The following is a 17,764-nucleotide window of genomic DNA, read 5'->3' as shown; positions in this document are numbered from 1 at the left end:
GGTCTTCTTTCTGGATGGCGATGACTGTATCTCTGCATGTACCTCATGTGTAATCTTCCGAGCGGAATCGCAAATGATGCGAAATTCAGCTTTCCTAGAATTCGTTTGGCAGCTTCCCAGCTCCAAACATTCCTTCTTATTAGATCCGAGAGATCTTTCTTTATCGACGACCTCTTGCGTCTCGGTAATGATACCTGATCCATTTTCGTGTCCCAGATTAAACCTAGGTACTCGCACCTCTTTCTTGGACGCAGGGAGGATTTCTCCCAGTTGATTAACCAGCCCAAACTTTCTAAAAAGGAAATCGCTATTCTGGTGTGATGTTCCAACTCTTCGGAGTTCTGATGGGCTAGCAGGAAGTCGTCCAGGTAAACAATCAATCTTATGCCTCTCTCCCGAAGACGACCCGCTATCCAATTCGATAGGCGAGCAAACGCGAGAGGAGCTGTTGCTAATCCAAATGGGAGGCATGTCATCTGTAGAACTTCCTGGTCGTGAACTATTGACAGAAACCTTCGATGCGATTGTTTTATTGGGATGTGAAAGTATGCCTGCGTTAGGTCCACCTTTACCAAAAAGTCGTCTCCTTGTAAAAAGGTTGGGACCTTCAGATGGTTTAAGAGGCGAAATTTTCTTGGTAGCAGGTGTGCGTTGAGACGTTTCAGGTTCAGAACTGGTCTCAGAGTTCCGTCGCTTTTTGGAACGGCAAACATCCGTGATAGGAAGCCCGTTGTATGTGCTGATGGCTGTAGTATTCCCTGCTGCCTCATGATTTCTATCTCTTGGGACAAGCCGTGGGAAGCAAAATGATGTAAATGCTTGCCTGAGAATCTTATTAGGGGAGGTCGCTTCACGAAAGGAATTGAATATCCCAATACTGTTTTTAAAATAGCGTCGGGTGCTCTTGCCGAAATCCAGGAATTTACGAACTTTTGCAAGCGACCTCCTTTGAACCCCGAACTGATGGCGTCATTTCTTCCTTTGTCTTTTTTGTCAACACCGCCCTCTCTGGGTTTATAAGAGCCAGATGAAGGTTGATTTCTTGATGAACGGGACTCTGACGGACGCTTCCAGGTATTCCTCGAAGGCCATGGTTTACTCGGTGCCCTGCCTCCTGTATTTGAATTGCTGCTGAAATGAGGCTTTGCACCTTTGTAGGCATGCGGTGCCGCATACCCGGACCGAGCTGGCGCCCGAAAAAAATGACCATGCTGCATTGCCAGCTCCGTAAAAGCGACTTCCTCGAATAAATGCGTAGACGACGGAGGAATCGCGTTAAACATAGGAGTTATAGATTCGGATTTTGGCCTGAAAGCTTTTCTTCTCAAATCAATAATCTCCGCTCTCCTGCCACAAGTGTACTGGAGAAGGTCATCACTAATGGATCTAAATTCAGAATGAACGTCTACAAATATACTTCGAGCTTCTGATGCAATGGAAGGATATTTGGATATTAAGTTCTTCAGCGCCTCTGCAAAGGCCTCCCTTTGTAGTAGCAGGCCATGCGTAATCGAACCTAAAGTGGAGTCCGACCTTGCCAAGTGATTATCGTTTGTAGATGAAATCCCTAGAAGCTGAGGATTAACTTTCAAGGCGCTAAACACTGGGTAGGCCTGAAACTTCTTTTGCACCTCTGCGTATCTTATCTTGTTGAAGGAGGTACTCTCTAACCGCTGGCACTGAATACCCTGTTTTCCAATAGTCGGCTTTGGTGCCGGAACTAAAGGCTCCTGCTCCTTAGTTTGTGGCGTAAAATCCCATTCCATAGGAGGCGCATCCGCGATGGATGGAGCCTTCCACGAAACCTCATCCTCCTCCTCCTCTGAGAAGGGTTGTAGATTCTCCTTCCCATCATCAGAGAGACTATAGGAGCTAGAGGGTCTGGTATCATTGAGCCTGTCAAGAACCGATGCCAGCATATTTTTCAGATCTTCATTACTCTTTTCTAAGGCATCTAGCCTGGATTTCTTACTCGCCTTCGAACTTACTGAAGGGCGGGTATTGATACTTTCTGCGTCAGAGTCTGCTTCAAGCTGACGAGAAGCCTCCAGCCTGGAAATCAACAACGGCTTAAGATCGGTTAAAGCAGCTAATGCTAGTTCGTTCTGAGCTAATGAACCACGAATTTTAGCAGCCAAAGAAGAAGGGCCTATAATGAGGCCGATGCAGAAGGGCCAGTCCAACATCTTCACCTTAATTTCCCTGTATTTCTTTTCAGAGATAGATATAGCCTCAGGGTTGAACGCCTGGATAAGACCCACGGTGGGTAGGGCGTAGCGGATTTTATTTAGAATCTGAGAATCCATTTCACCATTAAGGAGCTCTTTCTTTAGAAGATTATTAACTTTCCATTTCTTCCAGCCCTCTGGTAGATGAGCTACTGCCAGCTCTTTAATTCTGGAGAGAATGATATTCTCGTCCTCATCATCTAACTCCAGCCGAGCTAAATCTTCTAAAGTGTGCAAATTAGACTGTGTAACCATCTGAAACGAAAAGAACCTGCGTTAGCAAATTCAAAAGGTTCGTCCTTGGTATTGAGGCGCCAACTGCAAAATCTCAGTCGACGGTTCATACCTCGAGCCAGAGGCTCCTGGACTGAGGAAAAAACGACTCCTCAGCCCGAGACAAAGGCTCACCAATCTGAGCCGACGGTCCGAAAGCCGGAGCCGGCGGCTCGTCAGCCCGCCGTCTGGCCAGCCTGAGCCGACGTCTGACCAATTTGGGCCGACGACGACTGACCAGTTTGAGCCGACGGCTCCCAGGAAAGAGCCGCTCGCAGCTTTCCTACTGGTCTTTATTACTTATATTATTCCAAAATAGGTTGAAAACGCTAGTTTTGAAATATTTTTCTCACCTTAGAAAAACACTAACACAACGATTCACTAAGTTTTAACTCGAACGGCATCGCCGTTAAAACGTACTTCACAAAGACACCTACTCGAGCGAAGTTGATAGCGTACTGACTCGGAATACAGCCGCTTCGGGTGGCGAGGTCGTTGCGGCGGCGCGGCTGCCTGACGTCGGGGGGAGTAAAAAAGGGAGCTTAGTTACGTAAAAGACACTTATGAAAGGGCGGGGATGATTGGGGTAATCTCACAAGGGTCAAGCCGACGGCACAGACCCTAAAATACCTGTTTTGATAATGATGTTTGCTAATTTAGTTAAAGGTTCGACGAAAACACTAACGTTACGTTTTATTAAGGCCGCGCTAAAACCAAAAATGTCTCTTGAACTGCTATTCTTCAAACTTTTGATAGCGTCACGTGTGTCGACTTGCGAAACAAATTTAAAGTCGAATACCAAATTATCGGAAATCTTTAAATTACAAGAGCTAACGGGGTCGTTGGCAGTGTTAGGCAAATTGCCCAAGATCTCCTCAACGATACTGCTAAAATACCTGTTAAAATCATCGCATGTTAAAGACGAATGTGATTCATTACAATTTTTATGCGAATTGATTATTGACCACATAGATCTGCTGGAATTCCCTGAGTTTCTAATAAAATTATCGTTGGCTTTTATTTTGGCAAGTCGAATCTCTTTTTTCGATTTCTATACTAATAAGCCAGATCTCTGTACTGTACTCGTATTAAGTAGGTACTATTCAATAGCCTAATTAAAAAATTGTTTTGGCTGGGATGCGTTAAAGGCGGCAGTATGTTTCTTATAGTGGTGGTTTCTTTTTTTGGTTTATTAAACGGTGCAAACTCTACAAAAGATGGTAAGTCATTTGAGAAATTATCACATCCAACTAATTAATTCATTGAAGGCAATTGGGAAAACGAAATTCGCGAGGACCTGTTTCAATTAATACAAACAAGGAAAATGTCTAAAACACTACGCGAGACACTGGAAGGAATGGAATTCCGACTAATGTATCGCCAACGCCGCTTACAAGGGTGCCTATTTGAGCCGCTTGAGTGTACATTTTGCAAAATTGCTATAGGTGTAGTTATAACGATGCGGAGGATAGAAACTCCAAAAGATGTAATTTTTTTTATTTCCGAACTCTGTATCGTATCGAAAATGGCTCCAGAAGAAGAATGCAGAGGATTCATTAAGCTGAACATGGATACTATACTATACATTATAGACAACACGCCATTTTTAAGACCTAGCAAAGTACCTATGTTCGATTTTACTTCAAGATCTACACTGTCAGGACCGCTTTGGACGGGAATGGGACCTTGATCTTCCGCCTTACGAACCTCAGGCGCAGAATAACCTCCCTGATGTAAGACCCACGATTTTAACAAAACAAATTGAATCGTCCAAATTTTAGGACACGCAGAGTGACTCGGTAAAAATACTTCATGTCACCGATATACACTACGACTCTCGTTATGAAGCGGGATCGAATGCCGATTGCGGTTTATGAATTTGTTGTCAAATCGGTACCGTGCCCAGTCCAGAATCGACTGGAGCCGGATATTGGGGTGATTATCGCGATTGCGATGTTCCGTGGCGCTCATTTGCCGACCTACTAACACATGTTAGACAACAACACGTATGTCCAGATCAAAAAGATTATTCATTCATTTCAGAAAGACATCTCGTATGTTTATTTCACGGGCGACATCGTTGCCCATGTGGTGTATGATACAAGCCAAATCGGAAGTATTACCGAAATCACCAAGGTGTATACTGAGTTGCTTCGGAGATGTACCAGTATACCCCATTTTAGGAAATCACGAACCACACCCTGTAAACCTGTAAAATCTCGGTACTTACAATGCGCACTTATGTCTAAAATTGTGAATTTCAGTTTTGCACCAGAAAACGTCGACCCAAATTTTGAGGCATAGTGGCTATTTAGATCGGTGGACGTACTTTGGCAAACATGGCTGCCAGTAGAGACTCAAAAAACAATATTGAGGGGTGGATATTATACGGTCTTGGTGAAACCCGGTTTTCGGATTATTACACTAAACAGTAACGTTTGCATTAACTATAATTTTTGGGTGTTCTATGACAATTATGACTCATATGGACAATTGGACTGGTTAATCGACACTCTACTCTATGTGGAAGCTCAGAACGAAAAAGTTCACATCCTTTCACACCATGTTTCACACGTACCTTCCGGAGATTCCACTTGTGTGAGTAACTGGGGTAGACAGTACGCTAAGATAGTAAATAGGTACCTAACACCAGGCAACATACGCCCAATGTTTCATTCTTTAACATTGTAGGTTTTCCCACGTAATTTCTGCACAATTCAACGGCCACAGCGATGAAAATCGAAGTGTGGCCAATAATGTTGCCTTTAACGGGGGAAGCTTAACGACGTTTTCCTATTTAAATCCGAATTACAGGGTGTACGATGTAAACACTCGAGGAATGGTGCTGGATAGTTGGTATTATTAGATCAAATCACCAATTACTTTTAGGAGGTCGCCAATTTTGAATCGTGGACATACAACATGACCGATGCAAACGAAAATGCATCCCTTAATCCCAAATGGTACAAGCTGTATGATTTTAAAAGCGCATACAATGTATCGAGCTTGCACCCACAGGAACTATTCAATTTAGTGGAACGTATGACCAAAGAAAAGACTTTGACTAATTGTTCTTGCAATATTGTTTAACCCCTGATGACGCTTAGGTACAAATACAGAGATGCAGATCCTATAATATCGAAAGGATGTAATTCGACTTGTGAGTTGGCAAATATTTGTACAATGGTGACGGCAGTCTTTGGAAATGACGACCGCTGCAAGATGTATACAGAGCTCTATTGGAAAAATCGCAATTTAAGTTGATTTCTAACACACCATTTTTTTGTACACAGCCAATTATCATTTGTACTTGCATATTTTGATAACGTTGTAATCACAGTGGGAGGGCGCTGAAAATGTGATTGTATACCCCTATTATTATTTAATTAATTATAGTTAAATTTAGAATTAATTCCTTCAGAACACGTATCGTGCGATTAGAAACTTCTTCTCCCTGGCTGACTTCGCAATCATAAGGCAATAAGGTTTGTCGAAGATTGGAATTCCTCATAACAATAAATTGAGCTCGAGGCTATATCACAGGTAGATTCTTTTGAAACATGCGACACTCGTCCAAAGAACTAATAAAATTTGAATTGCTGTATAAAAGCTTACGTTCTATAGTTTGTTATGGAGCTCTGGAGGCGCTAGTTCGTAGCACTCGGGTTCTAATATAATTCCTTGCGGAATAAAGATATTCTTTAACCGTCTTCGAGTTTGCAAGTACAAAACCAGTGTTTTCCTAACTTTGTATGGTTCAACAAAAGTAGGTGCTAACTTTGGACAATTGATTTCCGAGGCGTCCGAAACGCTTGCATTTTTCCGCCAAACTAGGTCGCCAACTTGATTGATATTCGACATGACGTCGACGCAAATTATAAAGCTTTTTATTGCGTTCGTAAGCGGAAATAAGTTTTCGTTTGATATCTGAGAACAACGTTTCAAATGGTAACTGGCATGGTTGCATTCCAGTTCAAGTTCTTTGGGTATGGGATGGACGGATCCCTACCAAAGTAGTACCGTACCGTAATGAAGAGTGTAACGAATGGTTTCCTGTTTGGCAGTTCTCACACCACGTTGAAATTCATTACCGCAAATTATAGTGTGAGGACCACCATAAACTAAAAATATACCTCCTTCAACGCAGCATTACAGAACTAGCGGTAGCAGTACGTAGAGGAAATAATACTACATATTTACTAAAGGAATTGATAACAACGAGTATATAACAGCAACCAACATAACAATGGGTCGACCGTGGTCCGATGAAATCTAAGCTAATTATTTTCCAAGGGGCAGTGACGGGTTTCATATCTCCTATATGTTCAGCAGGAGTCTTATGTTCTGGCTGCTGAGAAGCATATACTAGCCAGCATTTTAAATAACGAACAACGTCAGCTTTCATTTGTTGTCAAGAATACCAACCCTTCAGCTTTAGTTTTAATTAATTAATTAATTGATCGAGAAAGATGGAAAATTACCTTTTCACCTTCTGGAAACTCTTGGATCCACACAATACCAATTTCAAACGAAGAGGCGTCAGTTTGCAAAGTAAAGGATACAAAAAGGTCACGACAACTAAGAAGTGAAGCTTTAATTAGACTTTGTTTGTGGCAAACAGAGGAAGTTTCGCACGAAGGTGCCATTCAAGAATAAAGCGTAGCCGGTGCGTTCGTTAATCCAAATGCATGCATTTAAAATGGTATAAACCTCTTTCCTGAATAGCAAAGGCGGTATACTCACGAGATGAGTGGCACTTGCCAATAAGCTGATTTGATATCCAGGTTGCTAATGTACTGGGCGTTACGTAACGGATCTGAAATAGCTGATACGTATAGCAAAGGATATGCGTCTTTTTTAGATACAGCATCTAATTGTCTAAAATAATTGAAATCGACAGAAAATCAATAAGGTGAATCTTTTTTAGGCACAAGACAAGTTTAATATCCGGAGATAATTCAGTGTTCGCCGACATTAGTGAGACTTAAGTTTAGGTACATTTTCTTCTAACAACTTACTTAAAAAAAGACGTTTTTGTTAGAAATGGGACCGTTTTGTCAGGTTTCCTTAAATCATTTTGTAAACAGCCGACATATGAAATTGTGACTCCCGCGGCATGAATCGATTAAAAAACGCGTTTTAACTGAGAAAAATGTGAAGTTTAAGGTGGCGGGACTCGAAACAAAGGGTTTCCCGACCGAAAAATGTCATACATCGGGTTTTTCGACACAAAGGGAATATTTGAGCTAAAACTGACTCACTCATGTACAAATAAATTGTAAATTTCTAGATTTGAAAGATGCATTTGTCAGATTTTTGGGAGAAATATGCATATGGCTGATATACAACAAAAATGGAGAAATTCGTGATTCAATATTTAGATAAATAAATTATGAAATGAAAAGACCTACAATAACTTGTGCAATGTTTCGTTTTTAAGATTTACTTTTGCACGATACGATCTCCCCGTTTAATAGGTGCCGTGTATCCTGACAGCACACGGCATGCCAGATTTCATAAATTTTCCAAATATTGAATAACGAATTTCTCTATTTTTTTTATATCAGCCATATGCATATTCTACAGCAAAATTGCTCTTTTCGAATGTCACAATGATCTAAACTCCTGCGAAAGTAATCGCCATCCTATTCCTTGAAGAGGAAGTTATCTGGCCCAATGACCTACTGGTTCCTATCGTTCCAATATCGCAATTTTCATTACCAAGAAAATCCCTAATGGTGTGGTTTTTATATAGTTATAAGAGCTTCAATGACTACATTTAAACCTTTACACTAAGACTTGCCGATGAATTATTCGGCTTGTGTAAGATCATCTTAGTGATTACATTATTTGTCCTGAATAATTCAGTGGCTGTAATTGAAAGTGGAAAAATTTATTAAATTGTGACTTTCCTATGAATGTATAAGGGGATAGTCTTTGATAGAAATGATGTTTTGAATATTACAGAGTTTTCACGTTGGTCTGCCTGTAGTATAATATCCAGTAGTGTTAGGTATGCATTTTTTCCTGTGGTCTTCTAACTTTGTAAGAAGGTACAGCTTGATTTGCACTTAACTCGCTCATTGTATCCTGTCTAGGTCTCTGAAAATGTTAAGAAACATCATCTCGACTGGATTATTTATTTGCTACGTATGAGCTGGGTATTATCTATCATAAAGGCAAATCTTTTATGCTTCGAAGCTCAAGATTTTGACATAGCTTTGTAATTTAGCCAAATTGCGTAAATTTAGAAGGATTATCTGTAGGACATAATCTGTAATAAAAATAAGATGGAAGCCGAAATGAAACACCATGATAAGCAAACGGTGTATTTAAATTGAACGGTACAAGTATATAAAGGCGCTAAGTACGATTCAACAGTCTACACTGAAAAATTGTGTTGGGTGGGAAGCCTTAAACGCGGCAGTATGTTTCTTATGGTGGTGGTTTCCTTTTTTTGTTTATTAAACCGTATAGAAACCGCAAAAGATGGTAAGTCATTAGAGAAATTATCACATTTAACTAATTAATTTACTGAAGACAATTGGGAAACCGCAATTCGCGAGGACCTGTTTCAATTAATACAAACAAGAAAAATGCCCAAAACACTGCGCAATACAATGGAAGAAATGGAGTTCCGACCAATGGTTCGCCAACGTAGCTTACAAGGGCGCCAATTCGAACCACCCGAGTGTGCATTATGCAATACTCTTGTCGGCACAATTATAACGATACGGAGAATAGGAACTCCAAAAGATGTAATCGTTTTTATGTTTACCGAGCTCTGCATCACGTTGAAACTGGTTTCAGAAGAAGAATGCAAAGGGTTCATTAACATGAACGTCGACACAATACTATACATTATAGACAACAGGTTATTTTTAACACCTAGCAAGGTATGTTCGATTGTATTCCAAGATCTACACTGTGCGGACCCCTTTGGAGTGGAATGGGACCTTAAGCTTCCCCCTTACGACTCTCAGGTGCAGAATAACCTCCCCATTGTAAGAAATCACAATTTTAACAAAGAAGATTCGGTCAAACTTTCAATTTTAGGACACACAAAGTGGCTCTGTGAAAATACTTCAGATCACCGATATACACTACGACTCTCATTATCAAGTGGGATCGAATGCTGATTGCGGTTTATTCATTTGTTGTCAAATAGGTACCGTGCCCAGCTCAGAATCGACTGCAGCCGGCTATTGGGGAGATTATCGCGATTGCGATGTTCCATGGCACTCATTTCTCGATCTACTAACGCATGTTAAAGAAGAACACGTATGTCCACCTACACGAGAGATCAAAGGAATTATAATAGATTCATTTTAGCATCCCATCTCGTATGTATACTTCACTGGAGACATCGTTGCCCATAAGGTGTACGATACAAGCGAAATAGGGTGTGTTACCGACATTACCAAGGTGTATACTGAGTTGAAGAATACTTTTGGAAATGTACCAGTATATCCCATTTTAGGAAATCACGAAGCGCACCCTGCAAACCTGTAAACTCTGGGTACTTACAATGTTCTTCTGTATAATATTGTGGATTTCAGGTTTGCACCAGAAAAGGTTGATCCGAATTTGCAGACAGTCTGGTTATTTAGATTAGTCGCGGAGCTTTGGCAAGCATGGTTACCAGCAGATACTCAAAAAACAATATTGAAGGGTGGATATTATACGGTCTTGGTGAAACCAGGCTTCCGCATTATTGCACTAAACAGTAACGTTTGCTTTAACTTTAACTTTTGGTTGTTCTATGACGATTTTGATCCATATGGACAGTTGCAATGGTTGATCAACACTCTACTCTATGCGGAAACTCAGAAGGAAAAGGTTCACATCCTTACACACGTACCTTCCGGAGATTACACTTGTGTAAGGAATTGGGGTAGGCAGTACGCTAAGATAGTAAATAGGTACTATAGGAGATAATACATTCCTATTGCTTCATTGGTTAACTTTGCAGATTTTCCCACGTTATTTCTGCACAATTTACTGGGCACACCCATTTAGATGACACGGTAATATACTATAGCCATGAAAATCGAAGTCAGGCCAATAATGTGGCCTTTAACGGGGGGAGCTTTACGACGTATTCCTATTTAAATCCGAATTACAAGGTGTACGATGTGAACAATCGAGGAATGGTACTAAATAGTTGATATTATTAGATCAAATCATCACAACTTACTTTTAGGAGGTCGCCAATTTTGAATCATGGATGTACAACATGACCGATGCAAACCAAAATGCATCCCTTAAGCCAAAATGGTACAAGCTGTATGATTTTAAAAGCGCATACAATGTATCGAGCTTGCACCCACAGGAACTGTCAAATTTAGTGGAACGTATGACCAAAGACAAGAAGTTGACTCAGTTATACTTCAGGTACTTAATCCTAATTGTTCTTGCAATATTGTCTAACTCCTGATCATCCTTAGGTACAAATTCAGGGATTCAGATTATTTCATATCGCAAGGGTGTAATTCGACTTGTGAGCTGGAAAATATTTGTACAATGGTTACGGCTGCCTATGGAAGCGACGACCGCTGCAAGATGTATACAGAGCTCTATTTGAAAAATCGAATTTAAGTTAATTTCGCATACACCATTTTTAGTACTCAGCCAATTAACACTTGTACTTGCATATTTCACTCCTTTAGAGGAGAGGCTACAAACCTAACACTAACCCAATCATTTCTAGGGTAAGCTGTAGTTGTAAGTCGTTGAATATTTACAAGGGGAGGGGGTTGTGCATGTGATTGTAAAAATCAATAAAAAAATAATGGTACCGAAAACTGCAATTTGAAGACCCACACCGCAACATGTCCCTACTGGATACACCTTCACAAAAATCCCCTAAGTTTATTTTATGTTAAATTGACATTTTAATGGGTTTGAATGAGTAGGCTAAGCCGCTCTTTAACCGTGAGGGCAGATAAAGTGAAACAAACGATGGCACATTCTAATAACATCTCTATTTCTTATTTAAAATAGTATGCGATATAAAATGACGTTCAGAACATATGAATGCTGTTTCTATGGAGACGTCCGCGACAACAGAACCAAAGCTTGCTATTTCTGAGGTTTAAGGTCTAAGTTAAATTCAAAATTATCAGAAGCTTTACAATATGACTTCTGCTATAAAATGAAGTTTTCTATTATGCACGACGGTAAAGTGAAAGTTAATTCACTCAATGGTTAAAATATCCCTTTAATTATACCTGCATCAGAATCGCTGTTTAAAACACGCTTGAGCGTGCGTAAAAAGGCGATTAAAATTTAAAACACGCCGAGCATTAATAGTATATTAAGATACAAGTGTATAATCAAGTCTTTAAAGCACGCGCAACGAGTTTAAGGGCACGACGCAAAGCGGAGCCAGAACGAAATTTGCACTTATGCATTACTCGAGCCGCTCACTGTGGATGTTCCAATGGGTATTTATCCTGAATTCTTCGATACTGTCGATGGCACCACCAACACTTACAACTCGTGTATTTGATAGTTACGTTGGATGTGTCAAGGCAAAGAGTACCCATGTCAAGGCATAGTTCCGAAAACAAAGGATCCCGGGCTGTTGAAGAAATTCCAGTCTCGTCCGAGAAACAAACGTTCCATAAGACCAGCATAAGACATTCGTGTCAATTCGTTTCCATCTAATCTATCATTATTATTATTATTATTATTATTGTCGGTGTTTCTTGTGAGAACTCAGGTCTAGCCTGGTTAACTAATCGCACGGATTAAAATCAAGTAACGATTAGTGTCTGTGTCTGTGTCTGGTGAAGTTATGTAGGGTTCTAAAGAAAAATAAAAAATAAAATAAATATTCACACACTCACATTGGAAATCTAGAGATAGTATGTAATTCATACTTACCAACATAGCTATTAATGGCCCCAATAGTCAACGCTATCAGGAAAGAAGAAAACAAAACAAAAATATCATTATAATAATTCCTGTAATTTTATTAAATAGAGTTTATTGTGTAAGTGTTTCTTTGGCTTTGCGTTTGGGTTGAATACGAGTGGGTTGTGATAACGTGGTGTGTTTATGTGAAGAAGGAGATTTGTGTTTTTTAACTGTGCTAGGACGTGTAACTTTATTCGGTGGACCTGTCTTTGTGGTACATGTTGCCTTACTTGTATTTATGGTGTTTCTTTGTTCTTGAGGTTGTATTTGTGTGGTTGCTTGGTTTTTTGGTGGAGATATTACAGTATGTTGTGAGCATGTAGTTCTGTTGAGGTTTTCGCGTTTCGGTTGAATCCGAGTTGGTTGTGATAATGTGGTGTGTTTCTGTGAAGAAGGAGTTTTGTGTTTTTTAATTGTGCTAGGACGTGTAACTTTATTGGGTGGACCTGTCTTTGTAGTGCAAGTTGCGTTACTTGTATTTGTGGTGTTTCTTTGTTCTTGAGGTTGTATTTGTGTGGTTGCTTGGGTTTTTGGTGGAGATATTGCAGTATTTTGTGAGCTAGTAGTGCTGTCACGGTTTTTGCGTTTGGGTTGTATACGAGTGGGTTGTTTCTGAGAAGAAGGAGTATTGCGTTTTTTAACTGTGCTAGGACGTGTAACTTTATTGGGTGGACCTGTCTTTGTAGTGCATGTTGCTTTACTTGTATTTATGGTGTTTCTTTGTTCTTGAGGTTGTATTTGTGTGGTTGCTTGGGTTTTTGGTGGAGATATTACAGTATGTTGTGAGCATGTAGTTCTGTTAAGGTTTTCGCGTTTCGGTTGAATCCGAGTTGGTTATGATAATGTGGTGTGTTTCTGTGAAGAAGGAGTTTTGTGTTTTTTATTTGTGCTAGGACGTGTAACTTTATTGGGTGGACCTGTCTTTGTAGTGCAAGTTATTATTATTATTATTATTATTATCGGTGTTTCTTGTGAGAACTCAGGTCTAGCCTGGTTAACTAATCGCACGGATTAAAATCAAGTAACGATTAGTGTCTGTGTCTGGTGAAGTTATGTAGGGTCATTAAAAAAAAAAAAAAAAAAATCACACGTACATTGGACATCTAGGGATAATGTAATTCGTACTTACCAACATACCTATTGATGGGCACAATAGCCAACGCTATCAGGAAAGAGGAAAACAAAACAAAACAAAAAAAATCATTATAATTCCTGTAATTTTATTAAATGGAGTTTATTGTGTAAGTGTTTCTTTGGCTTTGCGTTTGGGTTGAATACGAGTGGGTTGTGATAACGTGGTGTGCTTCGGTGAAGAAGGAGTTATGTGTTTTTTAATTGTGCTAGGGCGTGTAACTTTATTGGGTGGACCTGTCTTTGTAGTGCATGTTGCGTTACTTGTATTTATGATGTTTCTTTGTTCTTGAGGTTGTGTTTGTGAAGTTGCTTGGGTTTTTGGTGGAGATATTTTAGTATGTTGTGAGCCTGCAGTTCTGTTAAGGTTTTTGCGTTGCGGTTGAATACGAGTGGGTTGTGAAAATGTGGTGTGTTTCTGTGAAGAAGGAGTTACGTGTTTTTTAACTGTGCTAGGGCGTGTAATTTTATTGGGTGGACCTGTCTTTGTAGTGCATGTTGCGTTAGTTGTATTTATGGTGTTTCTTTGTTCTTGAGGTTGTATTTGAGAGGTTGCTTGGGTTTTTGCTGGAGATATTTTAGCATGTTGTGAGCCTGTAGTTCTGTTAAGGTTTTTGCGTTTCGGTTGAATACGAGTGGGTTGTGAAAATGTGGTGTGTTTCTGTGAAGAAGGAGTTTTGTGTTTTCTAAATGTGCTAGGGCGTGTAACTTTATTGGATGGACCTGTCTTTGTAGTGCATGTTGCGTTACTTGTATTTATGGTGTTTCTTTGTTCTTGAAGTTGTATTTCTGTTGTTGCATGGGTTATTGGTGGAGACATTTATTATTATTATTATTGTCGGTGTTTCTTGTGAGAACTCAGGTCTAGCCTGGTTAACTAATCGCACGGATTAAAATCAAGTAACGATTAGTGTCTGTGTCTGTGTCTGGTGAAGTTATGTAGGGTTCTAAAGAAAAATGAAAAACAAAAAATAAAATAAATATTCGCACACTCACATTGGAAATCTAGGGATAGTATGTAATTCATACTTACCATCATAGCTATTAATGGCCACAATAGTCAACGCTATCAGGAAAGAAGAAAACAACAAAAATATCATTATAATAATTCCTGTACTTTTATTAAATAGAGTTTATTGTGTAAGTGTTTCTTTGGCTTTGCGTTTGGGTTGTATACGAGTGGGTTGTGATAACGTGGTGTGTTTATGTGAAGAAGGAGTTTTGTGTTTTTTAACTGTGCTAGGACGTGTAACTTTATTCAGTGGACCTATCTTATTATTATTATTATTTATTATTATTATTATTATTATTATTATTATTATTATTATTATTATTACGGTTCACACTTGAAAATCCAAATAAAAAGTATGTTTAACGAAATCAATATTTATCTATTTCTTTTTGGCCTCTATCTATTTTTTTCTTTCGTAAAAATCATTAAAAAAAACAATAAGTACTCCTGAAAATTGACACGATTTTGCATACAACATTTAGCAGACGTGGATAAATAATCCCGCATATTCAGCTTGTATTCAAATTTTCATTTATGCTCTTAAGATTTGTTGCATTATATGGCTTAAAAAGGTTGCTTAATCTCAAAAACGTGTCGTTGTATACCCCACCCGCTATCGCGAGAAAAATTCTGGAAAATACCTGGCGATATCTCTGAACAAGAAATGCATCTTTAACTAGGTTTTCAAACGTCTTGGAAACTTCGGATCGCGCCCACTAGATGCTGCACGTGTAACATAATCATATTAATTAATTAATTAGAATTTTAAATGTAACTTGTGGGCGCTATGAAGTATTAACTCTGAATTATGTTAGCGGGCCGGACAAAACTTATCGGCGGACCGTGGGTTGCCCACGCCTGCTGTAAGGGGTCTGAACTAGAAGATACACAACATCATGCAGAACACATCCTACCCTAAAAAACACAAGAAAATTATTGGAGAGAAAAAAACCGATATGACCCTTTAAATCCTTCATATAAAAAATTAAATAGCATTGTGAATTCTGATAGGTTTGGAAGACACAAGAACATACAACTGCAAAAATACAGATAATGAAGATTTGAACTTACGAAACATCTGCTGTCACTACCTCAGAAGATATTTACAATGTCATGCCTCACATTTTAGGGGAACATAAGTTTAATGGTAAATAATATAGAAAAATAACTTAAGTGACAAAAGATTTTACACAGAAACGTACATACAGCCTTATGTCAGTCAGGGAGGTGGTGATAACCTTCACAAAGATCTCCAGGAATGTTTTGATCGCCTTACAAATCGGTCGCCAAGACTCATTACTGATACCACCTGCAATGTGATAGAGGGTTTTATGTCAATTGTGGCGAAGTACATTTCGGGGAAGCGAATCGACTATAGGAATAGGCAAGGTTACGTTAGGCGATTTTTGCTATCTGTCCAAGGCCAAAGGGAATGTGAGGTGTACCATGAAACCAAGAAAATGTCAACTGTTGGAAGACTATGGACGTGAGTGTCTGAAGGGAACCAACAAGTCAACTGTTAGTCAATCTTATAATCCCGAATGTAAGTTCCAAAGAAGAAAATGCCTCACAGCAAACTTTGCAGGCAGCATTTTCACAATGCGAAGTACAACAAATCCCCCTCTTCACTCCGATTCATTTTAAATCCTAAAGATATCAGCATGAACAAGAATGGACGAGGGGGCAGAAATCTTGAACTCAAAGCAAAAGATGAAGTTGGTGAATGTGGCCTGATTGTGCCACTAGTAAATGGCATATCCAGATAGATTTAATGAAACGCAAGGCATTTTTGAAGCCAAATGTCCAAATCTGTCAAGATCTTACAATTTCCTGATGTGCTAAATACTACCCTATACAATATCTAGCATATTCTACAGCCAGATTGGTAGTAGCGTCGTCAAAGAAGAAGCTCAGATTTTAATCCCTTCCACTTATCATTTTCTTTCTAAGATATGTACGCGCCCACATCTGGACTGATTTGATACATCAACGTTGTGTGTTAGGATTAGGACCAAGAGATACTCTCCCTTTACAATAGTTCCATTTTCCTTCCATACATATGTTGCATCACTTCTCTTGTTTTTCAACCGGTGTCTATTACAGTTTCACGTAGTGATGGTAGCAAAAGAAGCCTTCCATTCCAAATTACCGATGGTGGAGACACAAATGGCAACATTCAAAAGCTGAATTATTACCAACATCGCACATGTGACACTTTGTTTACTCATTTAATTGCGTTGAAACATACTTTATGCACAACGTTGTAAATCAATTGTTACAATTAGGATCAAAGTAATAACCAGATCACAAGAATAAATATAGATAATTTGTAAATTAAATAAATATGCATAGCATATAAACACTTTCGACTTATAAACTAAAATAAGTTTTCGGTATAAACATTTAAACAATTCCACATTTTCACAGCCCTCAAACCGTCTGTCTCGCCGTGTACGGTTTGTTTACAATTGTCCATAATAAACGCCACGATATGCCCAAATTCCGCATGAAACCTAGCGTTTAAATCAGCGTGCACGACGTCGCCCAATTTCACAAAATCAATTTCTCCATCTTCCGTAAGATATCCCAAATTCTTCCAGTAGCAGCTCATGTACTCCAGCATTTCGACGTTGTCTTCTGGAATAAGGGGCTCGATGTTCCACATTTCGATGTTTTTTGTACTCAAATTGTGTTTTTCTGCGCAAGCTCGTTCTTTTTCATTTAAGGGAAGACCGTAGACTGTAGTCTGAAACATGGCAATTGGCTGAATGAACAAATATCTAACGGAAAATAGGGCAAATAAGATTGATAGTATGGCTTCCAATGATATCGTTTTACTTACATGTGTAATAAGAAGTACCGTCCCAATTAATACCAGATACATAACGGCAAATTTGGAATCAACCAGTTAATTAAAATTAAATTGCATTGTAACGTGAAGACGTGAACTAACACAGTTAATACTGATCCTCACTTAGATTGAACTCTAGCTTGAGCTTATCTGTTATAAATAAGCTAAATGTTTACTTTATAGGTCGAAACAATCAGCAGAAACGTTCGTGGCACGCCGCCGCTTTCACACACGTTGTTGTATAGATTTTTTTACAAATGTATATCAAATGCGTGTGTGGCTAGTGATAATGTGGCAAAAGTTCAAAAAATGAATCACAATTCATGCTGACTTGCGCGCTGAATCTGG

At 39.2% G+C, this 17,764-nt stretch overlaps 3 protein-coding genes across 4 annotated transcripts in view; 2 read left to right on the top strand and 1 right to left on the bottom strand.

Moving 5' to 3' along the window:
• Positions 1-17,764, top strand: part of LOC116169370 (transient receptor potential-gamma protein) — a 433,246-nt gene that overhangs the window by 174,407 nt on the left and 241,075 nt on the right. The gene's annotated exons all lie outside the window — the stretch shown is intronic.
• Positions 8,902-11,249, top strand: LOC116169384 (sphingomyelin phosphodiesterase-like). The gene is made up of 7 exons (XM_031485470.1): positions 8,902-9,505; positions 9,558-9,782; positions 9,834-10,009; positions 10,061-10,423; positions 10,474-10,654; positions 10,705-10,895; positions 10,949-11,249. The coding sequence occupies exons 1-7, from the start codon at positions 9,098-9,100 to the stop codon at positions 11,097-11,099; spliced, it is 1,695 nt and encodes a 564-aa protein (XP_031341330.1). The 5' UTR covers positions 8,902-9,097; the 3' UTR covers positions 11,100-11,249.
• On the bottom strand, positions 16,872-17,624 carry LOC116169394. Its single transcript, XM_031485481.1, has 2 exons — positions 17,408-17,624; positions 16,872-17,311 (listed from the first exon to the last, which is right to left on the bottom strand). The coding sequence occupies exons 1-2, from the start codon at positions 17,447-17,449 to the stop codon at positions 16,943-16,945; spliced, it is 411 nt and encodes a 136-aa protein (XP_031341341.1). The 5' UTR covers positions 17,450-17,624; the 3' UTR covers positions 16,872-16,942.

This window comes from Photinus pyralis, unplaced genomic scaffold (genome assembly GCF_008802855.1).
Source record: "Photinus pyralis isolate 1611_PpyrPB1 unplaced genomic scaffold, Ppyr1.3 Ppyr1.4_LG4, whole genome shotgun sequence".
NCBI lineage: Eukaryota > Metazoa > Arthropoda > Insecta > Coleoptera > Lampyridae > Photinus > Photinus pyralis.
Note: the sequence above shows the minus strand (reverse complement) of the source record. Positions and strands in the feature narration are given on the sequence as shown.

What these genes read in the sequence shown, in the direction of transcription:
- LOC116169384 (XM_031485470.1), top strand. Translation starts at nt 9,098, where the DNA reads ATGCCCAAAACACTGCGCAATACAATGGAAGAAATGGAGTTCCGACCA. An exon ending in TGCAGAATAACCTCCCCATT is followed by an intron (nt 9,506 to 9,557) that starts GTAAGAAATCAC and finishes TTTCAATTTTAG; the next exon opens with GACACACAAAGTGGCTCTGT. An exon ending in CGCATGTTAAAGAAGAACAC is followed by an intron (nt 9,783 to 9,833) that starts GTATGTCCACCT and finishes GATTCATTTTAG; the next exon opens with CATCCCATCTCGTATGTATA.
- LOC116169394 (XM_031485481.1), bottom strand. Translation starts at nt 17,449, where the DNA reads ATGTATCTGGTATTAATTGGGACGGTACTTCTTATTACACAT. An exon ending in CGGTACTTCTTATTACACAT is followed by an intron (nt 17,312 to 17,407) that starts GTAAGTAAAACG and finishes GCCATGTTTCAG; the next exon opens with ACTACAGTCTACGGTCTTCC.